The 20,441-nt window shown below is 41.9% G+C and overlaps 1 protein-coding gene across 1 annotated transcript in view; it reads left to right on the forward strand.

The window, feature by feature from the left end:
* Positions 1-20,441, forward strand: part of LOC132805694 (transmembrane protein 106C-like) — a 68,234-nt gene that overhangs the window by 10,250 nt on the left and 37,543 nt on the right. The window contains exons 2-3 of the mRNA XM_060820880.1: positions 10,946-11,009; positions 17,655-17,814. Of these exons, the coding sequence (XP_060676863.1) occupies positions 10,946-11,009; positions 17,655-17,814 (224 nt within the window). The remainder of the gene's footprint in view (positions 1-10,945; positions 11,010-17,654; positions 17,815-20,441) is intronic.

A 20,441-nucleotide genomic window follows, 5' to 3' on the forward strand; every position in this document is an offset into this window, starting at 1 on the left:
GGTAACCTTTCGCATATTCAGATATCATTGTTTTACAAAATGGCTTCTTAGCGAGGAGAGCAGACTTTGGCCATAAAATAGCTTTCTGACAGATTGTCAGAATCTCTTCCATGTTAGGTTGAGAAGAATTTTTAAGCTAGGAGCAGACTCCTTTTTATCTTAATAACAGAATGATTCTGTACCTGAGGCTGAAACATTACCACAGGGGGTTGTATTTTAAATGATTCATCAGTCTCGAATTAAACATGCTTTCTTTTCAGGGTTGTCAGATTCTTAAGACGTAAGGTCTGACTAGTTAGAATTCACAATGGGGCAGTAAGAACAGCAATTAAGTTAAAGCTTCATCAATATTGCCTTTACAGAGTTTGCATATCATAAGCAATGACTATTCCAAATCCCCAAAATGCAATTAAATTCAATCCATAGCAAGTTCTCGTCTTCTCTGGAAGAGCAGTTTCTCAATGAACTATATGGTCACTTTACAGGGAGGAGCATCCAGCTAAGGCAGTATACTTGTTGATTGTAACAGTTACCCAATCAATATGTATGTGATACAATGAATGTTCTTAATCTTTAACTGGATTCATACAATGGATACTTTCCCCTTGTTAGCTGACCTTGCGTACTGAATGCTCCCAATATTGTTTAAATTGCTCTACATAATGACTGCTTTTTCCACCTTGTTGATCCATTACCCTTGCCTTCAGCACCCCATTGTTAACTGTAAGTTCTTATCTAATTGGAGTCCTGCTCTGCTGAACCTTTTTCATAAAACTCTGAACTTAACTCTCCCTACCTGCTTATACCCTATACACATTCTCTGGCTGACTTGGCTTATTGCTAGTTTTGTTTTTTGAGGTCTGTTAATTTTTATTTCAAAATCTATGTTAACATCTAACTGAAATGTGCTCATACAGCCTTGGCAAGAGAAATCTTGTGATCTGATCGTGCATCACTTCCTGTGGTAAACTCTTATTTGCATATTACAGTAATTGTACTGCTACTGTGAAATCCAGAATACAAGAGTATAAAGGCACAAAATAAGTTTCTTAAAAATGCAGCTTGTCCTTGTATGGCATCTCTTGATTTTTATAAATTTTCCAAACCACTTCGCCAGAAACATTAAAATGGTATGTCAAGCCATAGGACGATCGAACAGGGATGACTAACATAGCTTTGTGTAGGGTCAGTTTCCAGCAACAGCATTTCTGCAAGCAGCCATTTATTGTATCTACTCTTCTCAAACTGTTGAGACTGCTTGAGCTTGTCTATGCTTTTTTAGTAAGTAATTAACCTTTTAACCAAGCTTTTAACACTTTAAACATAGCTCCTCCTCTACTTGGAGGGGCCATAAATGGGCCTTGTATTGGCAAATGAGCCTATTCGGGTAACTGACCTTTTACAGCAGGAAAACAGTTTTTAGAAGCAATCACAACTATCTTAAAAGCTAAGTAATTATGAGTAAGGATGATTTAGGACATGGCAAGATGGTACTAAATTGGGAGAGGCAAATTTGTCTATCAGGTAGGAGAGTTGATTGGGAGGAGCTGTTATTGGGCAAGTCTACATTTAATGAGAGCCTATGGTAGGTTTGAAATGCCTACTGATCAGAGTTAGGTGAGGAGGAAGGACAAGGATAGCAAGGTATGGCACCCTTCGATTCTGAGGGAGGTTGTAGATTTTTTTTTGTTTAAGTAAATGGAAGCACATGTAAAGTTTAGGAACTAAAATTGACTAGGGCCCATGAGGAGTGTAAAGTAGAAAGAAATTTCACAGGAAATTAGAGCAAGGAGGGGCCATGAAATATCCTCAAATAGGGTAAAGGAGAATTCCATGCATCTTCAAAACAAGAGGGTAACTAGGGAGAAGATAGGACTAATCAAGGATAAAGGAGGGAACTCCTGCCTGGAGGCAGGGGATGTGGTTGAGATTCTAAATAACGCTTTACCCTTCTCCTGAGTGATTTAGAGGCCGTGAGATTAGAATGCCCCACCCTCGTATATTAGGGCAATTTGAGGAAGTGGCTTTTCTACTCAAGAGCATTTAAGGTAGAGAAGCCCCCACTACCTGATGATATCTACCCAGGTTATTGAGAGCAGCAAGAGGAGATTGCTAGGGTCTTGATCAAAATCCTTGTTAACCACTGAAGAGGTCCCAGAGGACTGGCGAGTAGCTAATGTTCTTTTCAAGAAGGGAAATAGGGATAATCCAGGAAATTGTATAGAGCGGTGAATCTTGTCAGTGCTTTTGGAGAGAATTCTTGGATAGTATTTGTGCTTTTAAAAGCACTGCCTAATGAGGGACAGTCAGCATTACTTTGTGCAGGGCGGGTCATGTCTTTCTAACTTTAAGGTGACTTGAGGGTAGAGCAGTGGATGTAGTCTACATCGATTTTTAGTCAGGCTGTCAACAAAGTCCCTCATGGGAGGCTCATTCAGAAGATTCAGATGCATGGGATCAGTGGTGACTTGGATTCTGAATTAGCTGCCCATAAAAGGCAAAGGGTAGTGGTGGAAGTGCTTTTGTGGCTTGAGGTCCATGACTTTGTGTTTCTCAGGGCTGCAAACTGGGAGCTCTGTTTTGAGATAAAGCAATGATTTTGAAATTGTAGATGGGTGGGTTAATAAGTTTTCAGACTACAAAGATCGGAGTTGTGGATAGTGCAGACAATTGTCAAAGGACACAACAGGATAGAGATCAGTTGCAGATATGAGTGGAGAAATGGCAGGTGGCATTTAATCTGGGTAAGTGTGAGGTGCTGCACTTTGGGAGGAATGTTAAGGAAAAGTGCATGGTTAATGGCAGGACCCTGAACAGCACTGGACAGGGGGGTCTTGGGATTCAAATCCATAGCTCCCTGCAAATGGCCACTAGTAGAGAGGGTGGTAAAGGAGGCATATGACATGCTTGTGGTGTTTTGGTCAGAACTGAATACAAGAGTCAAGATGCCATGTTGCAGCTTTATAAAACTTTGGTTAGGCTACACTTAGAGTATAGTGTTCAGTTCTGGTTACCACATTACAGGAAGGATGTGGAGGCTTTGGAGAGAGTGCAGAAGAGGCAGCATCCTGGTAAGCCTGAATTAGAGGGTATGAGCTCTTGAGAGGCTGGAAAACCTTTGGTTGTTTTCTTTGGAGCACTAGAAGCTGAGGGGAGACTTTTTTAAGTCTATAAAACTGAGATGCTTAGTGTGGATGATCAGAATCTTGCCCAAGTTGAGTTGAAATGCCTAATACTAGGGGCCATACTGCTAGGGGTAGTGATGAGGCAGATATGATAGGGTTCAGTACAACATCATGGGCTGAAGGGCCCATTCCTGTATTGTACTGTTCTATGTTCTTAGTTTGGCAGAAAACGAATACTAATCTCCTGATCAACTGAGGGAGCCACTTCACCTGGGAGCTGACTTTTGGGGTATCCCACCTGGGACTTCCCCTCATCTGTTTGTAATGTGACTAATCTGGCATTTACTGTCTTTTATATTTGCAGGAAAACAGCCAAGACTTGGTGCTTTTCTTTAATGCACCAGCTTCGTCATTTTTAATCACTGTTTCTGAAGTCCAGTTAGACCCAATGTTTAGTAGTCAACACCATATGGTTTCTGTTTTTCTCCTCCTTGACCCCTCAGCATCTTGAGCATGTAATATACTTTCTGCTCACTTCCTCATTTCTCTTCTCTTGTCTGTACTGCCTGTATCTCCAAAACCAGCTACAACTGATGCTACAGCTTCCTGTGTGTTGCCTCCTGATATGACTTGGGGCAACTAATCATGACTTTTTCTGATTATTGTATCTTGATCTCTGGAAAAGGATGTTAAGATTCCAGAAGATGGTGCAGGTTCATATACACAGGTTGGGTGCTGCCCTGAGGCCCCTCCTATGACAGAGGAGGCTCACTGGAGCTCATAAATGGAAACTACATTGCACACAGACCCATATAGTGCATGTGATACAGTTTTGGGGTGGGGGTCAGGAGGGTGACATGCTGGTAAATGGGAATAGATGTTTTCCCCACCCCGTGGAGACTCTTGCTTTTCTATCAATTTTTCTAGTCAGCAAATTTGGCTACAGGACAGTTGGTCCCTTCATCCAAGTCATCAATATACATTAACCAGTTATTTACAATGGGTTGCCACAAGGGTCTGTTTGCCAGCCTGGCTTAACTGTTGTCTCCCCTCATCATTGCCTCAACCTTTTTGTGTAGCTGCTGCTTTTTGGTCACCCCTTGTTGAATACCTTCATCCATAATTTTCCATCTGCTGGTTCTCCTCTTTCACCTTGTTTTTTTGTTTTATGTTGTGTGTGAAGGAGAGATCTGACTGTATTGATCCTGCCTGGTTTTTGTATTTTTTTTCAATGTTTTGTTGTACTTCCTTTCATGGATTCCAGTGTTCTCCCAATAGTAGGCTGACTGACCTATGTATTCTTGCTTTCTGTTGTCTGTCTTTTTCTTTTGAGTAGTGTTATCTTGAATGGGGTGATCAATATCTGAGCTGATCAGAGGGCTATGCAGATTTGTCCAGAGCAAGTAATGTTTAACAAACCTAGATAAAGCATTGAGGGTAATTGACAACTTGTTAAGGTGTGGAGCCATAATGAATGTTGTCACTGAGTGCTTGAAGCAAAACTTTTAAACAATGAGTGATTAAACGCTCAAGTGGTCCACAAGATGGAGAAGGCTGGGCTGTGCAATGTAGTTTTGGATTGACCAAAGACCCAGTACAGGTCTGATGGGTCAACCAAATAATAAAAACTCCAAATTCGAATAAGCAAACCAGAAGTTTAATATCCCATTAAGTCAGGTGTGGCTCAATTGATAGACCTGCTGACTCCAGTGGTTAGGATGCTAAGTCCCAAGGTCCAACAGGGCCTGAGTTTATTTTATATACATCTCATTCAGATTTATTTTATACTGCTGTACGGGAAGACAAATTGATTGCCTATTTGTCTACTTGGTAGAATGTTAAAGATCCCACAGCACTTTTTTTTGTTGAACAGAGTTCCCCCGGTTGTCCTGGCAGTGTGCCTCCAACAATATCACTAGGATTATCTGACTGTAATCATACTGCTGTTGAGGGAGGAGTTGGTGCATATAAATCATTCCCTACACTCAACTAAAATGTCTTGCTATACAAAGCACTATGCAAGAGGTTTTCATCTTGGCTCCTGAGCTGCATTGTGTGGCTACTCCTGTTGATCTAGTGTTTTTAATCTACCCGGAGCAGGTGAGATTTGCATTTTATATGCTTTCCTCTTTTATAGGAGCCTTCAAACTTTCCAACTTTGCTTACACTTAGCTTATCACACTTTATCAGCAATGTTTTTGTTTTAAATTAACTTTACTCACTCGCTCCTAATATTGCCTTTCTCAGTAGGCTAAGTGGCTGCGTAATAGACTGAGAATTTCCTTCTGCACTGGAAGGTGGGCAGGTGGGGTGGGGGGAAACAAGATATCTTATTTTTCAGGACTGGTTTGAAGTAAATGTCTACCACCTTCCATAAACTTGACTTTTTTTTTAAAATCATAAGTCCCAGCCAACTTGGTGTTAACTTGGCCTTGAAGGTATTTTAAGGCCATGTTAATAGTGCAACTTGTTTTGATAACCCAAGTTTGTTGTTGCCTTAATTGCTTTGGCACTTGAAGTATGCAGCATTAAATCTAATTAGTCAGGAGCTCCAAATTTAAAGGGAATCCCTATCCAATACTTAAGTTTCTTTTTTGCCAACTTTCCATAACAGCTGTTTTTGAGATGCTACATTTCAGCTCATTACACATACTCCCCAACTTATGCCAGAGTTTAGAATCTTATCCTTCTCCAGTGCATGTATAATATCCTAAACCCCTGAAGTGAAATTGCAGCCATGGTGGGTTCACTACAAAGCAGAACTAAGTAATGGAAAAAGCAACTTTTTTAAGTTAGGTCCATAGCAACCCAGCTCGAGTCTTCTGAGCTGTTTGTTTTCATCTGAAATATTTGCTAAAACACTTAATCTGATTATAAAGTGCAATTGGTTACCTATATTGATCTAATCCACCAGGGCATACTGGTTGGAGGGGCTGAATAATATTTGGGTATGTATTAGATTAGATTACATAGTGTGGAAACAAACCCTTCGGCCCAACAAGTCCACACCGACCCGCCGAAGCGCAACCCATCCATTCCCCTACATTTACCTAACACAACGGTCAATTTAGCATAGCCAATTCACCTAACCTGCACATCTTTGGACTGTGGGAGGAAACCCACGCAGACACGGGGAGAATGTGCAAACTCCACACAGTCAGTCACCTGAGTTGGGAACTGAACCCAGGTCTCTGGTGCTGTGAGGCAGCCGTGCTAACCACTGTGCCACCGTGCCGCCCACAAATTAGCAAAAGTCCAGCTAATGGTTTAACTGGTGTCATGAGCAGCTGTTACTTGGTATATAGGGCTAGTCAGTCTGTTACCTTTTAGCCTTTGCCCTTTTAGGCTGAGCCAGTCTGATTACCTGTTTCTGCTGTGCGTCATTGGGAGCACAACAAGCGGGAGGGTGCTGCTGGGGAAGCTGCTGCTAGGATAAGGATTCCCTGGCTGTTCTGTTTGGGATTTTGGTTTTGCTCATGCTGGGTAATGTAGTGTACAAAATCCCATGCAAAGACTGCACAAAACACTACATAGGACAAACAGGAAGACCGCTAACAACCCACATCCATGAACACCAACTAGCCACGAAACAACACGACCAGCTATCCTTAGCAGCCATACACTCAGATGACAAACAACATGAATTCGTTTGGGACAACACCACTATTATAGGGCAGGCCAAACAGAACAGCCAGGGAATTCCAAGAAGCATGGCACTCATCCAGAAATTCTGTCAACAGACACATCGACCTAGACCCTATATACCGGCCACTGCAGCGGACAGCAACTGACAACCGGAAGCGACAGAGACAAACAATTATAAATGCCAGAGGAAACATCACAAGCGCTTCACAGGAGGCTCCCAAGCACTGAGGATGTCACCTAGACAGGGGACAAAACGTTTGCAACAAAAACTCCCAGCTCCGCGAACAGAACCACAACAACGAATGAACTTTTTTTTTTGGAATAACTGCAGTACCATGATACATTGGCGTTGTTGACTAACCATGGGTATCTCTGCCTTGCATGTTGATAGCTAGATGAAGGTCTGAAGTTACCAGTTCCTCCTTTTATACGCTACACTTCTCTCCAATTCCTTGTACTCCAGGTCCTTAAACTGAAACCACTGCCCACCCACTTACCATTTAAGACTCGTACACTGACAGTGTCCACTGTCAAATTTCTAGTTGCTTGATCACAGACTTTTGTCGATGCTGCACTTTTATTTTGAGCAGCATTTTTGGTCTTCTCTACTCTGCATAACTATTATCAACAAATTAGTCATTAAATGTACAATTTGCGACGACTGACTCGAAGGAATTTCCCAATCCAAGATTGGGAAAAAATGTATTTGTGGAGTCTTAACTTTTTTTAATTTCATCAGTACCAGATGATTGATCTACATGGATTTGATGGCCTTGATCATAGGAACGGCCATCTGAAGATGAAAGATTTTTAATTAAAAACCAGCAGATCGTACGGTGACTGCTTGTTATTTCAAGCAGAAGCCTTGCTGAGTGTCATTGAGAGTTCTTGCTGTGTGGTCTTTTTTTTCTGCACTACATTTGACCACTAAGATGGTCTGTCTTCTGGCACATTCCATCTGTCGCTCTCACCTTTTTTGTTCCATGCTAGATACGATAATGAAGAAATTGTTGCAGGGTGGAGAATTATTGAAAGCATACTTAATCATTTCACCTGCGAACAAAACTTTTTTTTTTCCCTGAAGCTTTTTCCCCATGTGTTGAAGTGTAGGATGGCATCTGATTTTGGCATCACAGAATCTGTACCATGCAGGAGGGGGCTATTGGAATGCACACCAGCTCTTCAAAGTGTATCCCAGACTCCACCTTACGCCAGTAACCCTGCTTTTACCTTGGTTAATCCGCCTCACCACATCTTGGACTGAGGAAACTGAAGTACCTGGCAGAAACCTGTGCAGTCAATGCTGACATTGAACCCAGGTCCCTAATGTTGTCTGTGTTGCTAACCACTGAGCCACAGTGCTGTTATGGGTGGGATGAAAAAGCAAATGAGTTTTCTTGTGCAGCAAATTCTTTTGCATAATACCATAAATAGAAACTCCTTTAGCCTGCCCTGACGTTCGATAGGATCATGCCTAGTTTGACATCCCTCTTGTCCACTTTGCATTTTTACTGTTACCCTTTTTTTTTTAAAGTATCAATCTCTACCTTTTTTTAATACACATGACTCTGTGCACCTCTCTTTTTCCCCCCCCCCCCACTGACCCCCAATATCTCTCCATTGGCAAGAACTTAAAGATTCAACTATTCCATGAAATTCGAGCCTCATTCCTGATGAAGGGCTTTTGCCCAAAATGTCAGTTCTCCTCCTCTGCTGCCTGACCTGCTATGCTTTTTCTAGCACCACACTGCTCTAATCTCCAGTATCTGCAGTCCTTGCTCTTTCTCCCTGTTCCATGAAATTCCTCTTCCTCTTTAGTCTTAAACTGGTTCCCCATAATTCTGAAACTTTCCCATCATTTCAAACGTTATCCTTTTCTGTATTTATCCTGTCTAGTTTCTTTCAGATTGGTATATTTAAGATCACCACCTCCTCCTTCAAAACTCCAGTGTGTAGAGTTTCAACCTATTTAACCTTTGCTCGTTGGACAGTTCCTCCATAACAGGAATCATCCCAGTGAACCTTTTCAACTGCCTCCAGTGAAACAAAGGGATGAGAATTGTTCATACTCGAGATGTGGCCTCACCAGCACCTTCTACAGTTGCAGAAAGACTTTCCTAAATTTGTACTCCAACCCCTTGAAATAAGGGCCAACATTTCATTAACCTTCTAGATTACCTCCTGTATCTGTGAACTCACTTCCTGCAGTTTTTATCCATTTAAATAACTTCAAAATGAACAATTTAACATTGTCCATTTTGCCCATTTTAATCTATCAACATATCTTTGCAAACTGTTTGTATCCCATTTGCAACATGCCTCTCCTTTTTTTTTGTCTGCAATTTGGCTGCTGTACAGTCACTTTCTTCCAAGTTACTAATATGCTATGAACAGCTATGGTCCCAGCACTGATCCCTGTGAAACCCCACTGGTAATGAGTTGTCAACCTGGAAAAAAAGCCCCTTTTTATCCCCACTCTGTTTCCAGCCCATGAGCCAATTCTCTCTCCATGCCAATATACTGCCTCCAACACCATGAGCTCTTAGCTATGACTTAACCTTTTGTGAAGTACTTCTCAAATGTCTTGTAGTCCAATGCAACACATCTACTGCCTCCCCTATATCCACTCTAGTTGAGACTTCCTCAAACACTTAAAATTAGTCAGATGCAGTTTCCCTTTCATGAAGCTATACTGATTGCTTCCTTGGTTTTTTTTTCCTTTTCCAAATGTTCTGCTGTTAATTCATTAACTCTAACATTTTTAATTGGCCTATACTTACTCACTCACTTTTTGCCTCCCTCCCTCCCTTTTTGGAATAGAGATGTCACGTTAGCAGTTTTCTGATCCTCTAGTACTTCTCCAGAATACACAAATTTTAGTGAAACTACAACAAATGCATTCACCATCTCTGCATCCTTTTGGATGCAAGCCATCGGGGCCAAAGGATTTACCTGCCTCTTTTTTTTTAGCCTTTTTTGTTAGTATTGGACACACTACTCTTGTGACAAGTGCTTAATTCTCTTCTTTCTTTTCTCTCTCTCTCTCTCTCTCTCTCTCTCTCTCTCTCTCTCTCTTTTTCCCCCCCCCCCCCCCCACCATGTTCAAAGCATCTTCCACTGAAGGACTTAAATTATCTAACTCCTCTGTCACTTCCTTATTCCACATAACTCAAGGTTTTGTCTCTCTCAATCCAGATGAGATCCTGGCCACGAGTCCATAGTTCGCAGTACCACAGTGCTATTTGCTCCATTCTCCCTATAGCCTCTAGCTCTCATCCACTGAGCACAAATCTCAAATCTATTAGACAAGTTCAAAGGTTGAGACTCCTTCAGCATACCTATTGGATCTCTCTACCTGCCAAATTCATAGTGTCTCCCTCCTATCCCTGACCACTGACCAAATTTGAGGTGGTTAATCTAAAGAGTATGACCATCTCCTGAAAGTGTCCAGGCAACTTTTTTTTTCCCCCCTCTCCCTGATGTGTCATAGTATTTGAAACTCAGATTCAGGTTCAGAATTGATGGCTAGTTGAACTCCAGCTCAACAGTTGCTACAAATGTGCTTCCTCTCAACCACAGTGGGATGCACTGGCTCCCACAATGCAGCTACAATATTACCTGGCTCTGCATCTTTGTATAGTTTTTGTTTTGCGTTTGGTACCGGTCTTGTTTTCAAATCTGTAAAATACTTTTCTTTTTAACCTGAAAACAATAGTTAAATTCTCTATCAGCCAGTGCACATAAGGGTTTCCTGTGATGTCAGTGTTTTTCTGTGAGCCCTAATCTTGGGCTTCAATTATCCTGTTAAAATTGAGCCAAAAAAGCACTTCTATGTATCAAATCCTTGTGCTGCTCCAAAGTAATACTTGGACTCTGCCTCATTCCAAATGTGATCTCTTTCCTGATCATGCCAAGCTTACTGAGTATACTTGAATCGGTAATGTTTTGTTTTCTTCAACCCAAGGCATCATTCCAGTTTATCTTCTGCAAGTTTCATATCAAGGTTTCTGCAGTCTGCTTTGCTAGAGTATCCTCTGCAAACTAAATGATAGATTGCTCATCCCCAAAATAAAACTCTTTATGGTTGGTTGGTTGGTAACCTCTTATTTAGAGTATTAAATTTTGAAAACAAATGAACTGTAGGTTATTTCCTTCACCCCCTTTTTGTTTTGCAGGGCTGGTCAATGAATTGGTGGCCCTGATCCCATACAGTGACCAGAGGCTGCAGCCACAAAGAACGTAAGTCTTGAGGATTGATAACTTTTATAGTTGCCTAGAATTGATCGATCTTGTTTCAACACTAAATATTTACTGTCTAACGATACTAACAACAGTAGTATGGCTGATTTTTCACTGGACTATAATCCAGAGCTCTAGCTTAATGTTCTGGGGCTGTAGTTTGAATCTCACCATGGCAGAAGGTGAAATCTGAGTTTAAATATCTTTTTTAAATTTAAAATACAAGCCTAATAGCAACTCTTATCATGTTAGAAAGACTGATTTGGTCCTCTAATACTCTTTTTTGGGCAAAGGACATCTGTTATCCTTGCTCTGACCTGTGACTTCAGACCCAGAGCAATGTGGTTGACCCCTAGCTGTCCTTCAGCCAATTGGGAATGGGCAGTAAATGCTGGCCTAGCCAATGGGGCCCATTTCATGTATGAGTGAAAAACTTTGAACCAATGAATTCCAATGTTATAAATAAAATGTGGATGCTGCTGCACTTAATGTTGTGATGCTTGAAATTAGGGGAGACAATGGTCTAGTAACATTTTCACTAGACGATTAATCCAGGAACCAGGTTCAAATTCTGCCATGGCAGTTGGTGGCACTTGAATTTGACCATGAATCCTTTTTTTTTTGAGGGAATCAAATGTATTTTCATTTTTTAAGGAAGGAAACTGCTATCCTTACCTGGTCTGCGATACATGTGACTCCAGACCCACCATAACATGGTTGACTCTTACTCCCTCCTCTGGGTAGTTAAGGGGCAATAAGTGCTGCCTGGCCAGCAATGCCTTCATTCTGTGAATTAGTTTGTAAAAGATTATTCCCCTTTTTAGTCCTGAAGTGACTAAACTGAAATGGTAAGTATTTTGATTCTCATTTTGCACTCTGTTAGAAACAACACTAAAGCTTGCAGTGGGTGTAGAATGTGAAATGGTTTTTCAATGAGAACTTGAGCATTGAATGACTCTTCTCTACAATATTTGATACATGCATCCTGTGACTACAGTTAATGCCATGTCAGGAGTGGGTATGAATAATGATAAAGTGTAAAACGTTATTCTCAATAGCCCCATGATAGAATAATATCCTCAGGTGCTATTGGGGACTAAAGTACTGACTTGAGTTTGAGGTTGAGGCTGAAATTTTGGCTTGGGTGGGAGAGTTGTGGTGGTGTCTGTCAGAGTCAGATATATAGCATAGAAACAGAGCCTTCAGTCCAACCCGTCCATTCCGACCAGATATCCCAACCCAATCTAGTCCCACCTGCTAGTACCTGGCCCATATCCCTCCAAGCCCTTCCTATTCATATACCCATCCAAATGCCGTAATTGTACAAGCCTCCACCACATCCTCTGGCAGCTTATTCCATACACGCACCACCCTCTGTGTGGAAAAAGTTGCCCCTTAGGTCTCTCTTTATATCTTTCCCCTCTCTCCCTAAACCTATGCCCTCTAGTTCTGGACTCTCCAACCCCAGGGAAAAGACTTTGTCTATTTATCCTATCCATGCCTCTCAATTTTGTAAACCATCTATAAGGTCACCCCTCAGCCTCTGACGCTGCAGGGAAAACAGCCCCAGCCTGTTCAGCTCAGATCCTCCAACCCTGGCAACATTCTTGTAAATCTTTTCTGAACCCTTTCAAGTTTCACAACATCTTTCCGATAGGAAGGAAACCAGAATTGCGCACAATATTCCAACAGTGGCCTAATTGATCTGTACAGCCGCAACATGACCTCCCAACTCCTGTATGCAATATTCTGACCAATAAAGGAAAGCATACCAAATGCCGCCTTCACTATCCTATCTACCTGCAACTCCACTTTCAAGGAGCTATGAACCTGCACTCCAAGGTCTCTTTGTTCAGCAACACTCCCTAGGACCTTACCATTACGTGTATACGTCCTGCTAAGATTTGCTTTCCCAAAAGGCAGCACCTCACATTTATCTGAATTAAACTCGATTTGCCACTTCTCAGCCCATTGGCCCATCTGGTCAAGATCCTGTTGTAATCTGAGGTAACCTTCTTTGCTGTCCACTACACCTCCAATTTTGGTGTCATCTGCAAACTTACTAACTGTACCTCTTATGCTCGTATCCAAATCATTTACGTAACTGATGAAAAGTAGTGGACCCAGCACCGATCCTTGTGGCACTCCACTGGTCACAGGCCTCCAGTCTGAAAAACAACCCTCCACCACTACCCTCTGTCTTCTACTTTTTGAGCCAGTTCTGTATCCAAATGGCTAGTATTCCCTGTATTCCATGAGATCTAACCTTGCTAAACTAGAATTTTTGGGGATATAACTATTTGGTGTTTGCTGAGGAGCAGTCCTGGTCCTTCTGAGAGGAATCTTATTCCATCATTGCAACAAATTAAATCATTTTGGATTACTAACCTTTTGTCTTTTTAAAAATAAAGTCTTGATGCAAGTTTAAATTGCATCTAAAGCAAATGTAACCACAATTCTGCCTGTTCTTTTACTACCTATAAAAGATATAAGAACAGAATTAAATCATCCATGTTGTCAAGTCTGTCCAGTGTTTGCAAAAGACAGTAACCAGGATTTGAGCTGGGATGGTGAGATTCTGGAACATGTTAAAACCTCCTTAACAAGTATAAAGGTTCACCAATCCCCAGGGCCAGATGAGATACATCCCAGGCTGCTATGAAGGAGATATTTAGTATTTCTTTCACTAAGTGAAGTGTCAGATGACTAGAGGGTAACTAATGTGCTTCCTTATCCTGGTCTGTAATTACCCTAACCACTGACATGCCAGGTATTATTGGAAAGGTTGTAGATTAATTAGTGCTTGGACAGGGATTGAACCAGGATAATTGGTATGTATTTGTTAGAGGGTGATTCTCCCTGACTCATTCTTTTCTCTTTGAAAAGAAGACTAAATATATTGAGAGGAGTGCAGTTGATGTAGTTTACATGAACTTCAGTTAGTTTTTGACAAGGTCCCACATGGAAAGTTGGTCGGACAGGTTGCCACAGAGTCCAACATTAGCTTGCAAATAGGCAATGAGTGGGTTGTTTTTGTGATTGGAACTCTGGTACCAGTAGTGGAGCACTGGAATCAGTGCTGGAACCCTTGATATTATGTATATTAACAATGTGGATATGAAAGTAGAATCTCATAGACGTACAGCATGGAACCAGATCCTTCAGTCCAACTCGTCCATGCTGACCAGATGTCCCAAATTCACCGAGTCTCATTCGTGTGCATTTGGCCCACATCCCCTCAACCCTTCCTATTCGTGTACCCATCGTGATGCCTTTTAAGTGTTGTGATTGTACCAGCCTCCACCACTTCCTCTGGCAGTTTGTTCCATGCACTCACCACCCTCTGTGAAAGAGTTGCCTCTCAGGGCTGTTTAATTCTGTCTTTTTACCTTAAACCTATCTCTCTTGTTCTGGACTCCTCTTCTTCCCTCCCTTTTTTTTTCCCCTCTTTCTCCTCTCCTCCTCCCCCTCCCCCCCCCCCCCCCCCCTTCAAGGAAAAGACCTTGGCTATTCACCCTTTCCACACCCCTCATAATTTTATAAACTTCTATAAAATCACTCCTCAGCCTCTGACACTCCAGGGAAAACAGCCCCAGCCTATTCAGCCTCTCCCTATAGCTCAAACCCTCCAACCCTGACAAAATCTTTGTAAATTTTTTCTGAGCCCTCAAGTTTTATAACATCCTACCTGTAGCAGGGAGATCAGAATTGCATGCAATATTCCAAATGTGGTCTCACCAATGTCCTGTACAGCTGCAACATGACCTCGCAACTCCTGTACTCACATGCAGTGACTAACAAAGGCAAGCATACAAAATGCCTTCACTATCCTATCCATCTGGAATGCCACCTTCAAGGAACTATGAATCTGCACTCCAAGGTCTCTTTGTTCAGGAACACGCCCTGGGACCTTGCCATTAAGTGTAGAAGTCCTGCTGTGATTTGTCTTTCCAAAATGCAACACCTCAATTTACCTAAAGTAAATGCGATTTGCTGCCACTCAGTGCATTGACCCGTCTGATCAAAATCCTGTTGTACTCTGAGGTAACATTCTTTGCTGTCCACTACATGTCCAATTTTGGTGTCCTCTGCAAACTTACTATACCTCCCTATGTTCACATCCAAATCGTTGATATCAATGACAAAAAGCAATGGACCCAGCACCGATCCTTGTGGTACACCACTGGTCACAGGCCTTTAGTCTGAAAACCAACCCCCCACTGCCACTGTCTCCTACCTTCAAACCAGTTCTGTATCCAAATGGCTAGTTTTCCCTGTGATCTAATCTTGCTAACATGCCTACCATAAGGAACCTTGTACAATTAGTAAGTTTGCAGGTGAGACAAATTGGGGAGGAGGATGATCTGAGGCTACAGTGATATTGACCAGCTGGTAAATTTTGAGCAGAACAATGGCAGATGGAATCTAATCCTGACAAGTTGGCATTTGGGGAGGCCTAATAAAGGAAGGATATACACAATGAATGGTAGGTCCCGAGGGAGTGCTGAGGAAGAGTCTGTAGATCCCTGATGGTATCAGCATAAAGGGTGGCAAAGAAGGCATATGGAATGCTTGTCTTCATTAGTTGGATTACATAATAAAGGAGCAAGAAAGTATTAAAATATTCCACTGCAAACCTACTGATTTTTGACTTTTTGACTATATATCCTCACACCCAGCTTCTTGTAGAGACTCTATTTCCAATCTCCCATTCCTGTCTCCATAGCATCTGTAGCAATGATGCCAACTTTGGCAAGGGAGCCTCTGAAATGTCCTCCACCTTCCTCAGCTGAAGATTCCCCAGCATCGTTGTTGACAGGGCTGTCAGCCAGGTCTGACCCAACTCCTGCACTTTGGCCCTCACCCCCTCTTTGTCCCACAACAGTGATAGGTTGCCCTTGTCCTTACCTAGCATCCCACCAGTGTCCACATCCAGAGGATCATTAGCTGCCATTGCTACCACCACCAGACATATTCCCCTCCCTTCCCTTGTCAACTTTCCTCAGATGGTTCCCCTGGTGTGCTCTTCCTTCACTCCAACACCACCCCCAATGCTTTACCTGCACTTGACACCATCTACAATGTCCTTGCCCCAGCCCCCACCCCATACCCCACACCAGGCCTTATCACAGTCTGCTGTTACACACAACCCATTGGCTTCTAACAGCCCCCATTAATAGCTACTCGCCCTCATAGCCAGATTGTTATCCATCCTTTGTCCAACTGTTCTTCTTCCCTTGGGATCTATCTGCCTGTAATTTACTCCTTACTCCTCTCCCCATCGTAGTCTTCTGCATGTAAACCAATATTTCCTTGTCTACAGTAGACAAACAGGAGGCTGGAAGAATGCAGCAAGCCTGGCAACATCAGGAGGTGAAGTCAATGTTTTGGGTATTAACCCTTCAAGACCAGGGGTAGGGGAACTACATTAAGGGGGTGGGGGATAAGAGTAGCCGAATGGTGCGGTAATAAGTGAACACCGGTAGTGGGTACACCCTGGTTGAGAGATGTTTGTTTGGTAGCTGGAAGGAAGGGTCAGTAGATGGAATGTAAAGGAGAAGGCAGGGCTGGAAAAGGAGCCAGGAGATGGGTGGAAAAGTTATTTGGAATTAGAATTCCAATATTAAGCCCTCTGGACTGTAGGCTGCCTAATTCTTTCATCTCAAACAGCTTTCTGCCTCCTACATTCCATTCCACCCTCTAACTCTTCCTTCCAGATTCCTCCCTCCCATCAACTATCCAGGTCATACTCGCTTGTGTCCACCTATCACTACCTCACCGTTCTGCTACTCTTCCCCTTCCCATCCCTCTATCTGTTGCACCCCCTAAGCCCATGTTTAACCCTAAAAAGTGTTAATACCCGAAACGTTGACTTGTCCACCACCTCATGCTGCTTGGCTTGCTGTGCTCTTCCAGCCTCCTGCCTGTCGACTTTGGATTCTAGCATCTGCAGGTTTTTTTAAAACACTTTCCTAGCTACTGTCAGTTCTGAGAAGGGCTCACTTGACCCAAAACATTAACTCTGATTTCTCTCCACTGCTGCCAGATCTGCTGAGCTTTTCCAGCAACTTTATATAAAACACTGATTCGGACACAAATTGATTACTCTGCAGTTCTGGTCATGATAATATCAGAAGGGTGTGATTGCACTGGAGATGACTTACCACATCTGATCAAAAGATGCTCTGAGGAGAGACTAGACTCCAGAATCCTCAACTGCTCCTTGTAATGAGCCCAAAACTGTTCAGTATTCCAAATGACCAGAACCTAGTACATTTCAGCAGTACATCCATGCTGTTGTATTTAGCCCCCTCAATGAATGTTAGTTATTTTTTGCCTTCCTAACTGCCTGCATGTTAACTTTTTTTGTATCCTGAACTCTTGATTTAAGTCCCTTTTACACTTCAGAAATCTGAAGTGTAAAGTCTACACTCCTACCAAAGTACATAACCTCTCTTTCTCACACTTTGTATTCTATCTGCCAGTATATCTATTAGCTACAAACTCGGGTTTCAAATGCATTATTGCTGTGAAACATTGAGATTCTAATCTTTTCTGGGGTTAGAACTAATTTTGAAAGCTATGGTTTTTAAAAATAGAACATTGTTTTATGCAGAAGTTTAAACAATGTCTCTTGTGTTTCAGGAAATTGTATGTCTTCATTTCCATATTCGTGTGCTTGCTGATATCTGGATTGGTTGTCTTCTTCTTGTTCCCTCGGTCAGTGGTTGTGAATGATGATGGAATCAGAGTGGTCCTTGTGAAGTTTGACAACAATAACTCCAGAGTCTTCATTGACATGACCGTAATGAATTTTACTTAATATATTGAAACGCTAGTATGGGTCATTTTTTATAATGGGTGTTTCATCAATACAATTGAATTAGGGGCACTGTTTCTAAAGCATGACTTCTTAAGATGTGCTGGCTGCAACATGATTGCAGCCCCAATATGTTAAGCACTGTTTCTAAAGTGACTTTTTTTTTCCCTCTATAATATGAGACAACGCAGCCATTGCATTATAGAAGAACTGTATTTGGAAGTACTTTCAGTTATTCCATTTTGGAGTTTTGCACTCCAGACTTTCCCTTTTTTAATCTAATCTGGTTTATCTCAAATATCTGTACCTTTTTAAGCTTTTATTTTCTCCTTTTCAGGTGCTAACCAGGACCTAGCAGTTATGTTGTCACATTCTGTTTTGGGTCTCTAAGTTGGGCTGCTGTCAGAATAACTGACCTGGTTCAGATAGACCTAGCAGGATTGGCAGTTTAACTTGATGTCCAGAGTTATACTCTTACCATTTCTGAAGAGATGTAATTTAATCTCTCTCTGTTTGAAACCTTTTTGTCAGTATTTAGATTTAACAAGTTTGTAAAAATGTTTAGGCTAATATGCAAAAGGATATTGAAAACCATGGTAACTGTCTTTCAATGAAATTACAACACTTTTTTTTTCCCCCCACATCCAAGTCCTTTTAGATTTTGAAGAATTGCTTTTGACCTGTTATCACCCTTATATGGGGAAAGTGGCAGCTAATTTATGTACAGCAACAAGAGAAATGAGCAGATGACCTAGCTTACTGCAAAAGTAACTGTTTAAATTGCCTGCCTCCAGATTTGGGTCCCCTCAATCACAAGCTGCTTGTGGAGATGTGGTGGATGCAGCAACTTGAATAAATGATTGTAATAAGGTTCAAATTTTGCCTGTACCCCCAACATGATCCAAGCTGAGAGGCATCTTGGCCTGAGGCCTAAGAATGGGCCATTGGCACCTTGCACACCAGAGATGCAGTTCTTTGACCATAATATACAAATTTTGAAGATCAATTGATTGGCTGTACTTCAGCCATGAGACCTGAAATGTCTACTGCAAGTTCCTGAGCTAGTTTAAAATCAAGCTATCTTGTCATTGGATGTTGCAAATGTGAAATGTTGTTTTTCTTCACCCTCCTTTTGAAAAGTCATCTTACTAGCTTTGTAACAAAAAAATCTTGCCTGGAGGTGCTCATCAAGTCTATGGTTGGTTAACAGGTGTGGTGTGATGACCTGCACCATCTTGGAGTTAAGGTAGAACCAAGTGTTCCAACTTATGGAAGTACAAAAAGTCGTCCTGCTTTGCAGTGTAATGCAGTAACTTTAAATTGCTAGTTACTATATTAAATGAGGGATTTAACTTTTGTAAGTATAAACTGGCAGTAAGTTTTTTTTTAAACTGCAAAGTCCTTCTGACTTAATGAGGAAAGAGGCATTACTGCATCTGAGTAATGAAGTGTGTTTTGTGGGGGATCTTTTAGACCAGCGGTTGAGCCCTGCTGAGGTTCCTATAGGATAGGTATGCCCCTAGAATGAAATTATCAGCCCTGATAAAATATCAAACCTTCTAATGCAGTAGTATTAAAGCATGCCAGGCTACAGAGTTCCCCCCCCCCCCACAAAACCCCCTCTGTGGTGTCTGGCAAAGCATTGACCATCTATGTAATTCTGACCAATAAAAATGTTAATACCTAAGCCTGTTTTCCTAACATTAAATTCCAGTGGCAGATCACTTAATGATCCACTCAAATATTTCACCATAATGCTCTTGGCAGTACCACCTGAGGGACCACTGCTCATCAGCTGGTGGGAGGTAGTCTCTTTCCTCATCCTTTTGACGTGAGCAATAACACTCTGGTTCAGATTTCAGTTTGAGTAGGCTGTTTTATTCAAGCCCTTGCTGTGTTTCTATTAAAGATGGACGCCATCTTTCAGTTTTTTTTTTGTCCTCCTTTGCCTTCATCCTTTGTTTTCCCATTTAATCCAGTTGTTGCATACAATGAGATTTTCCAAGTCACCTCCCTGTCTCATGGGTGCAAAGAAAAAGTATAGCGTGAGGTCTAATCAAAACACTCCAAACAACGCAAGATGTTTCTTCTGCGGTATTTCTAGTTTATCTTGTGGTTTTACCACCCTGACTGAAGCCAATAACTTTTCATTAGCCAGATAATTTCAAAGATGAAACCAATTCCTATAAAGAGGAATTGATTTTACTACTCTTGCTACAACTCTTCCCTCTAATTTACTAGAGTCATAGAGATGTACAGCACGGAAACAGACCCTTCGGTCCAATCTAGTCCCATTTGCCAGCACTTGGCCCATATCCCTCCAAACCCTTCCTATTCATATCCAGATGCCTTTTAAATGTTGAAATTGTATAAGTACCAGCCTCCACCACATCCTCTGGCAGCTCATTCCATACACGTACCACCCTCTGTGTGAAAACGTTGCCCCTTGGGTCTCTCTTATATCTTCCCCTCTCACCATAAACCTATGCCCTCCAGTTCTGGACTCCCACCCCAGGGGGAGTCTATTTATCCTATCCATACCCCTCATAATTTTATGAACCTTTTTTATAAGGTCACCCCTCAGCCTCTGATGCTCCAGGGAAAACAGCCCC

This window comes from Hemiscyllium ocellatum, chromosome X, assembly GCF_020745735.1.
Source record: "Hemiscyllium ocellatum isolate sHemOce1 chromosome X, sHemOce1.pat.X.cur, whole genome shotgun sequence".
NCBI lineage: Eukaryota > Metazoa > Chordata > Chondrichthyes > Orectolobiformes > Hemiscylliidae > Hemiscyllium > Hemiscyllium ocellatum.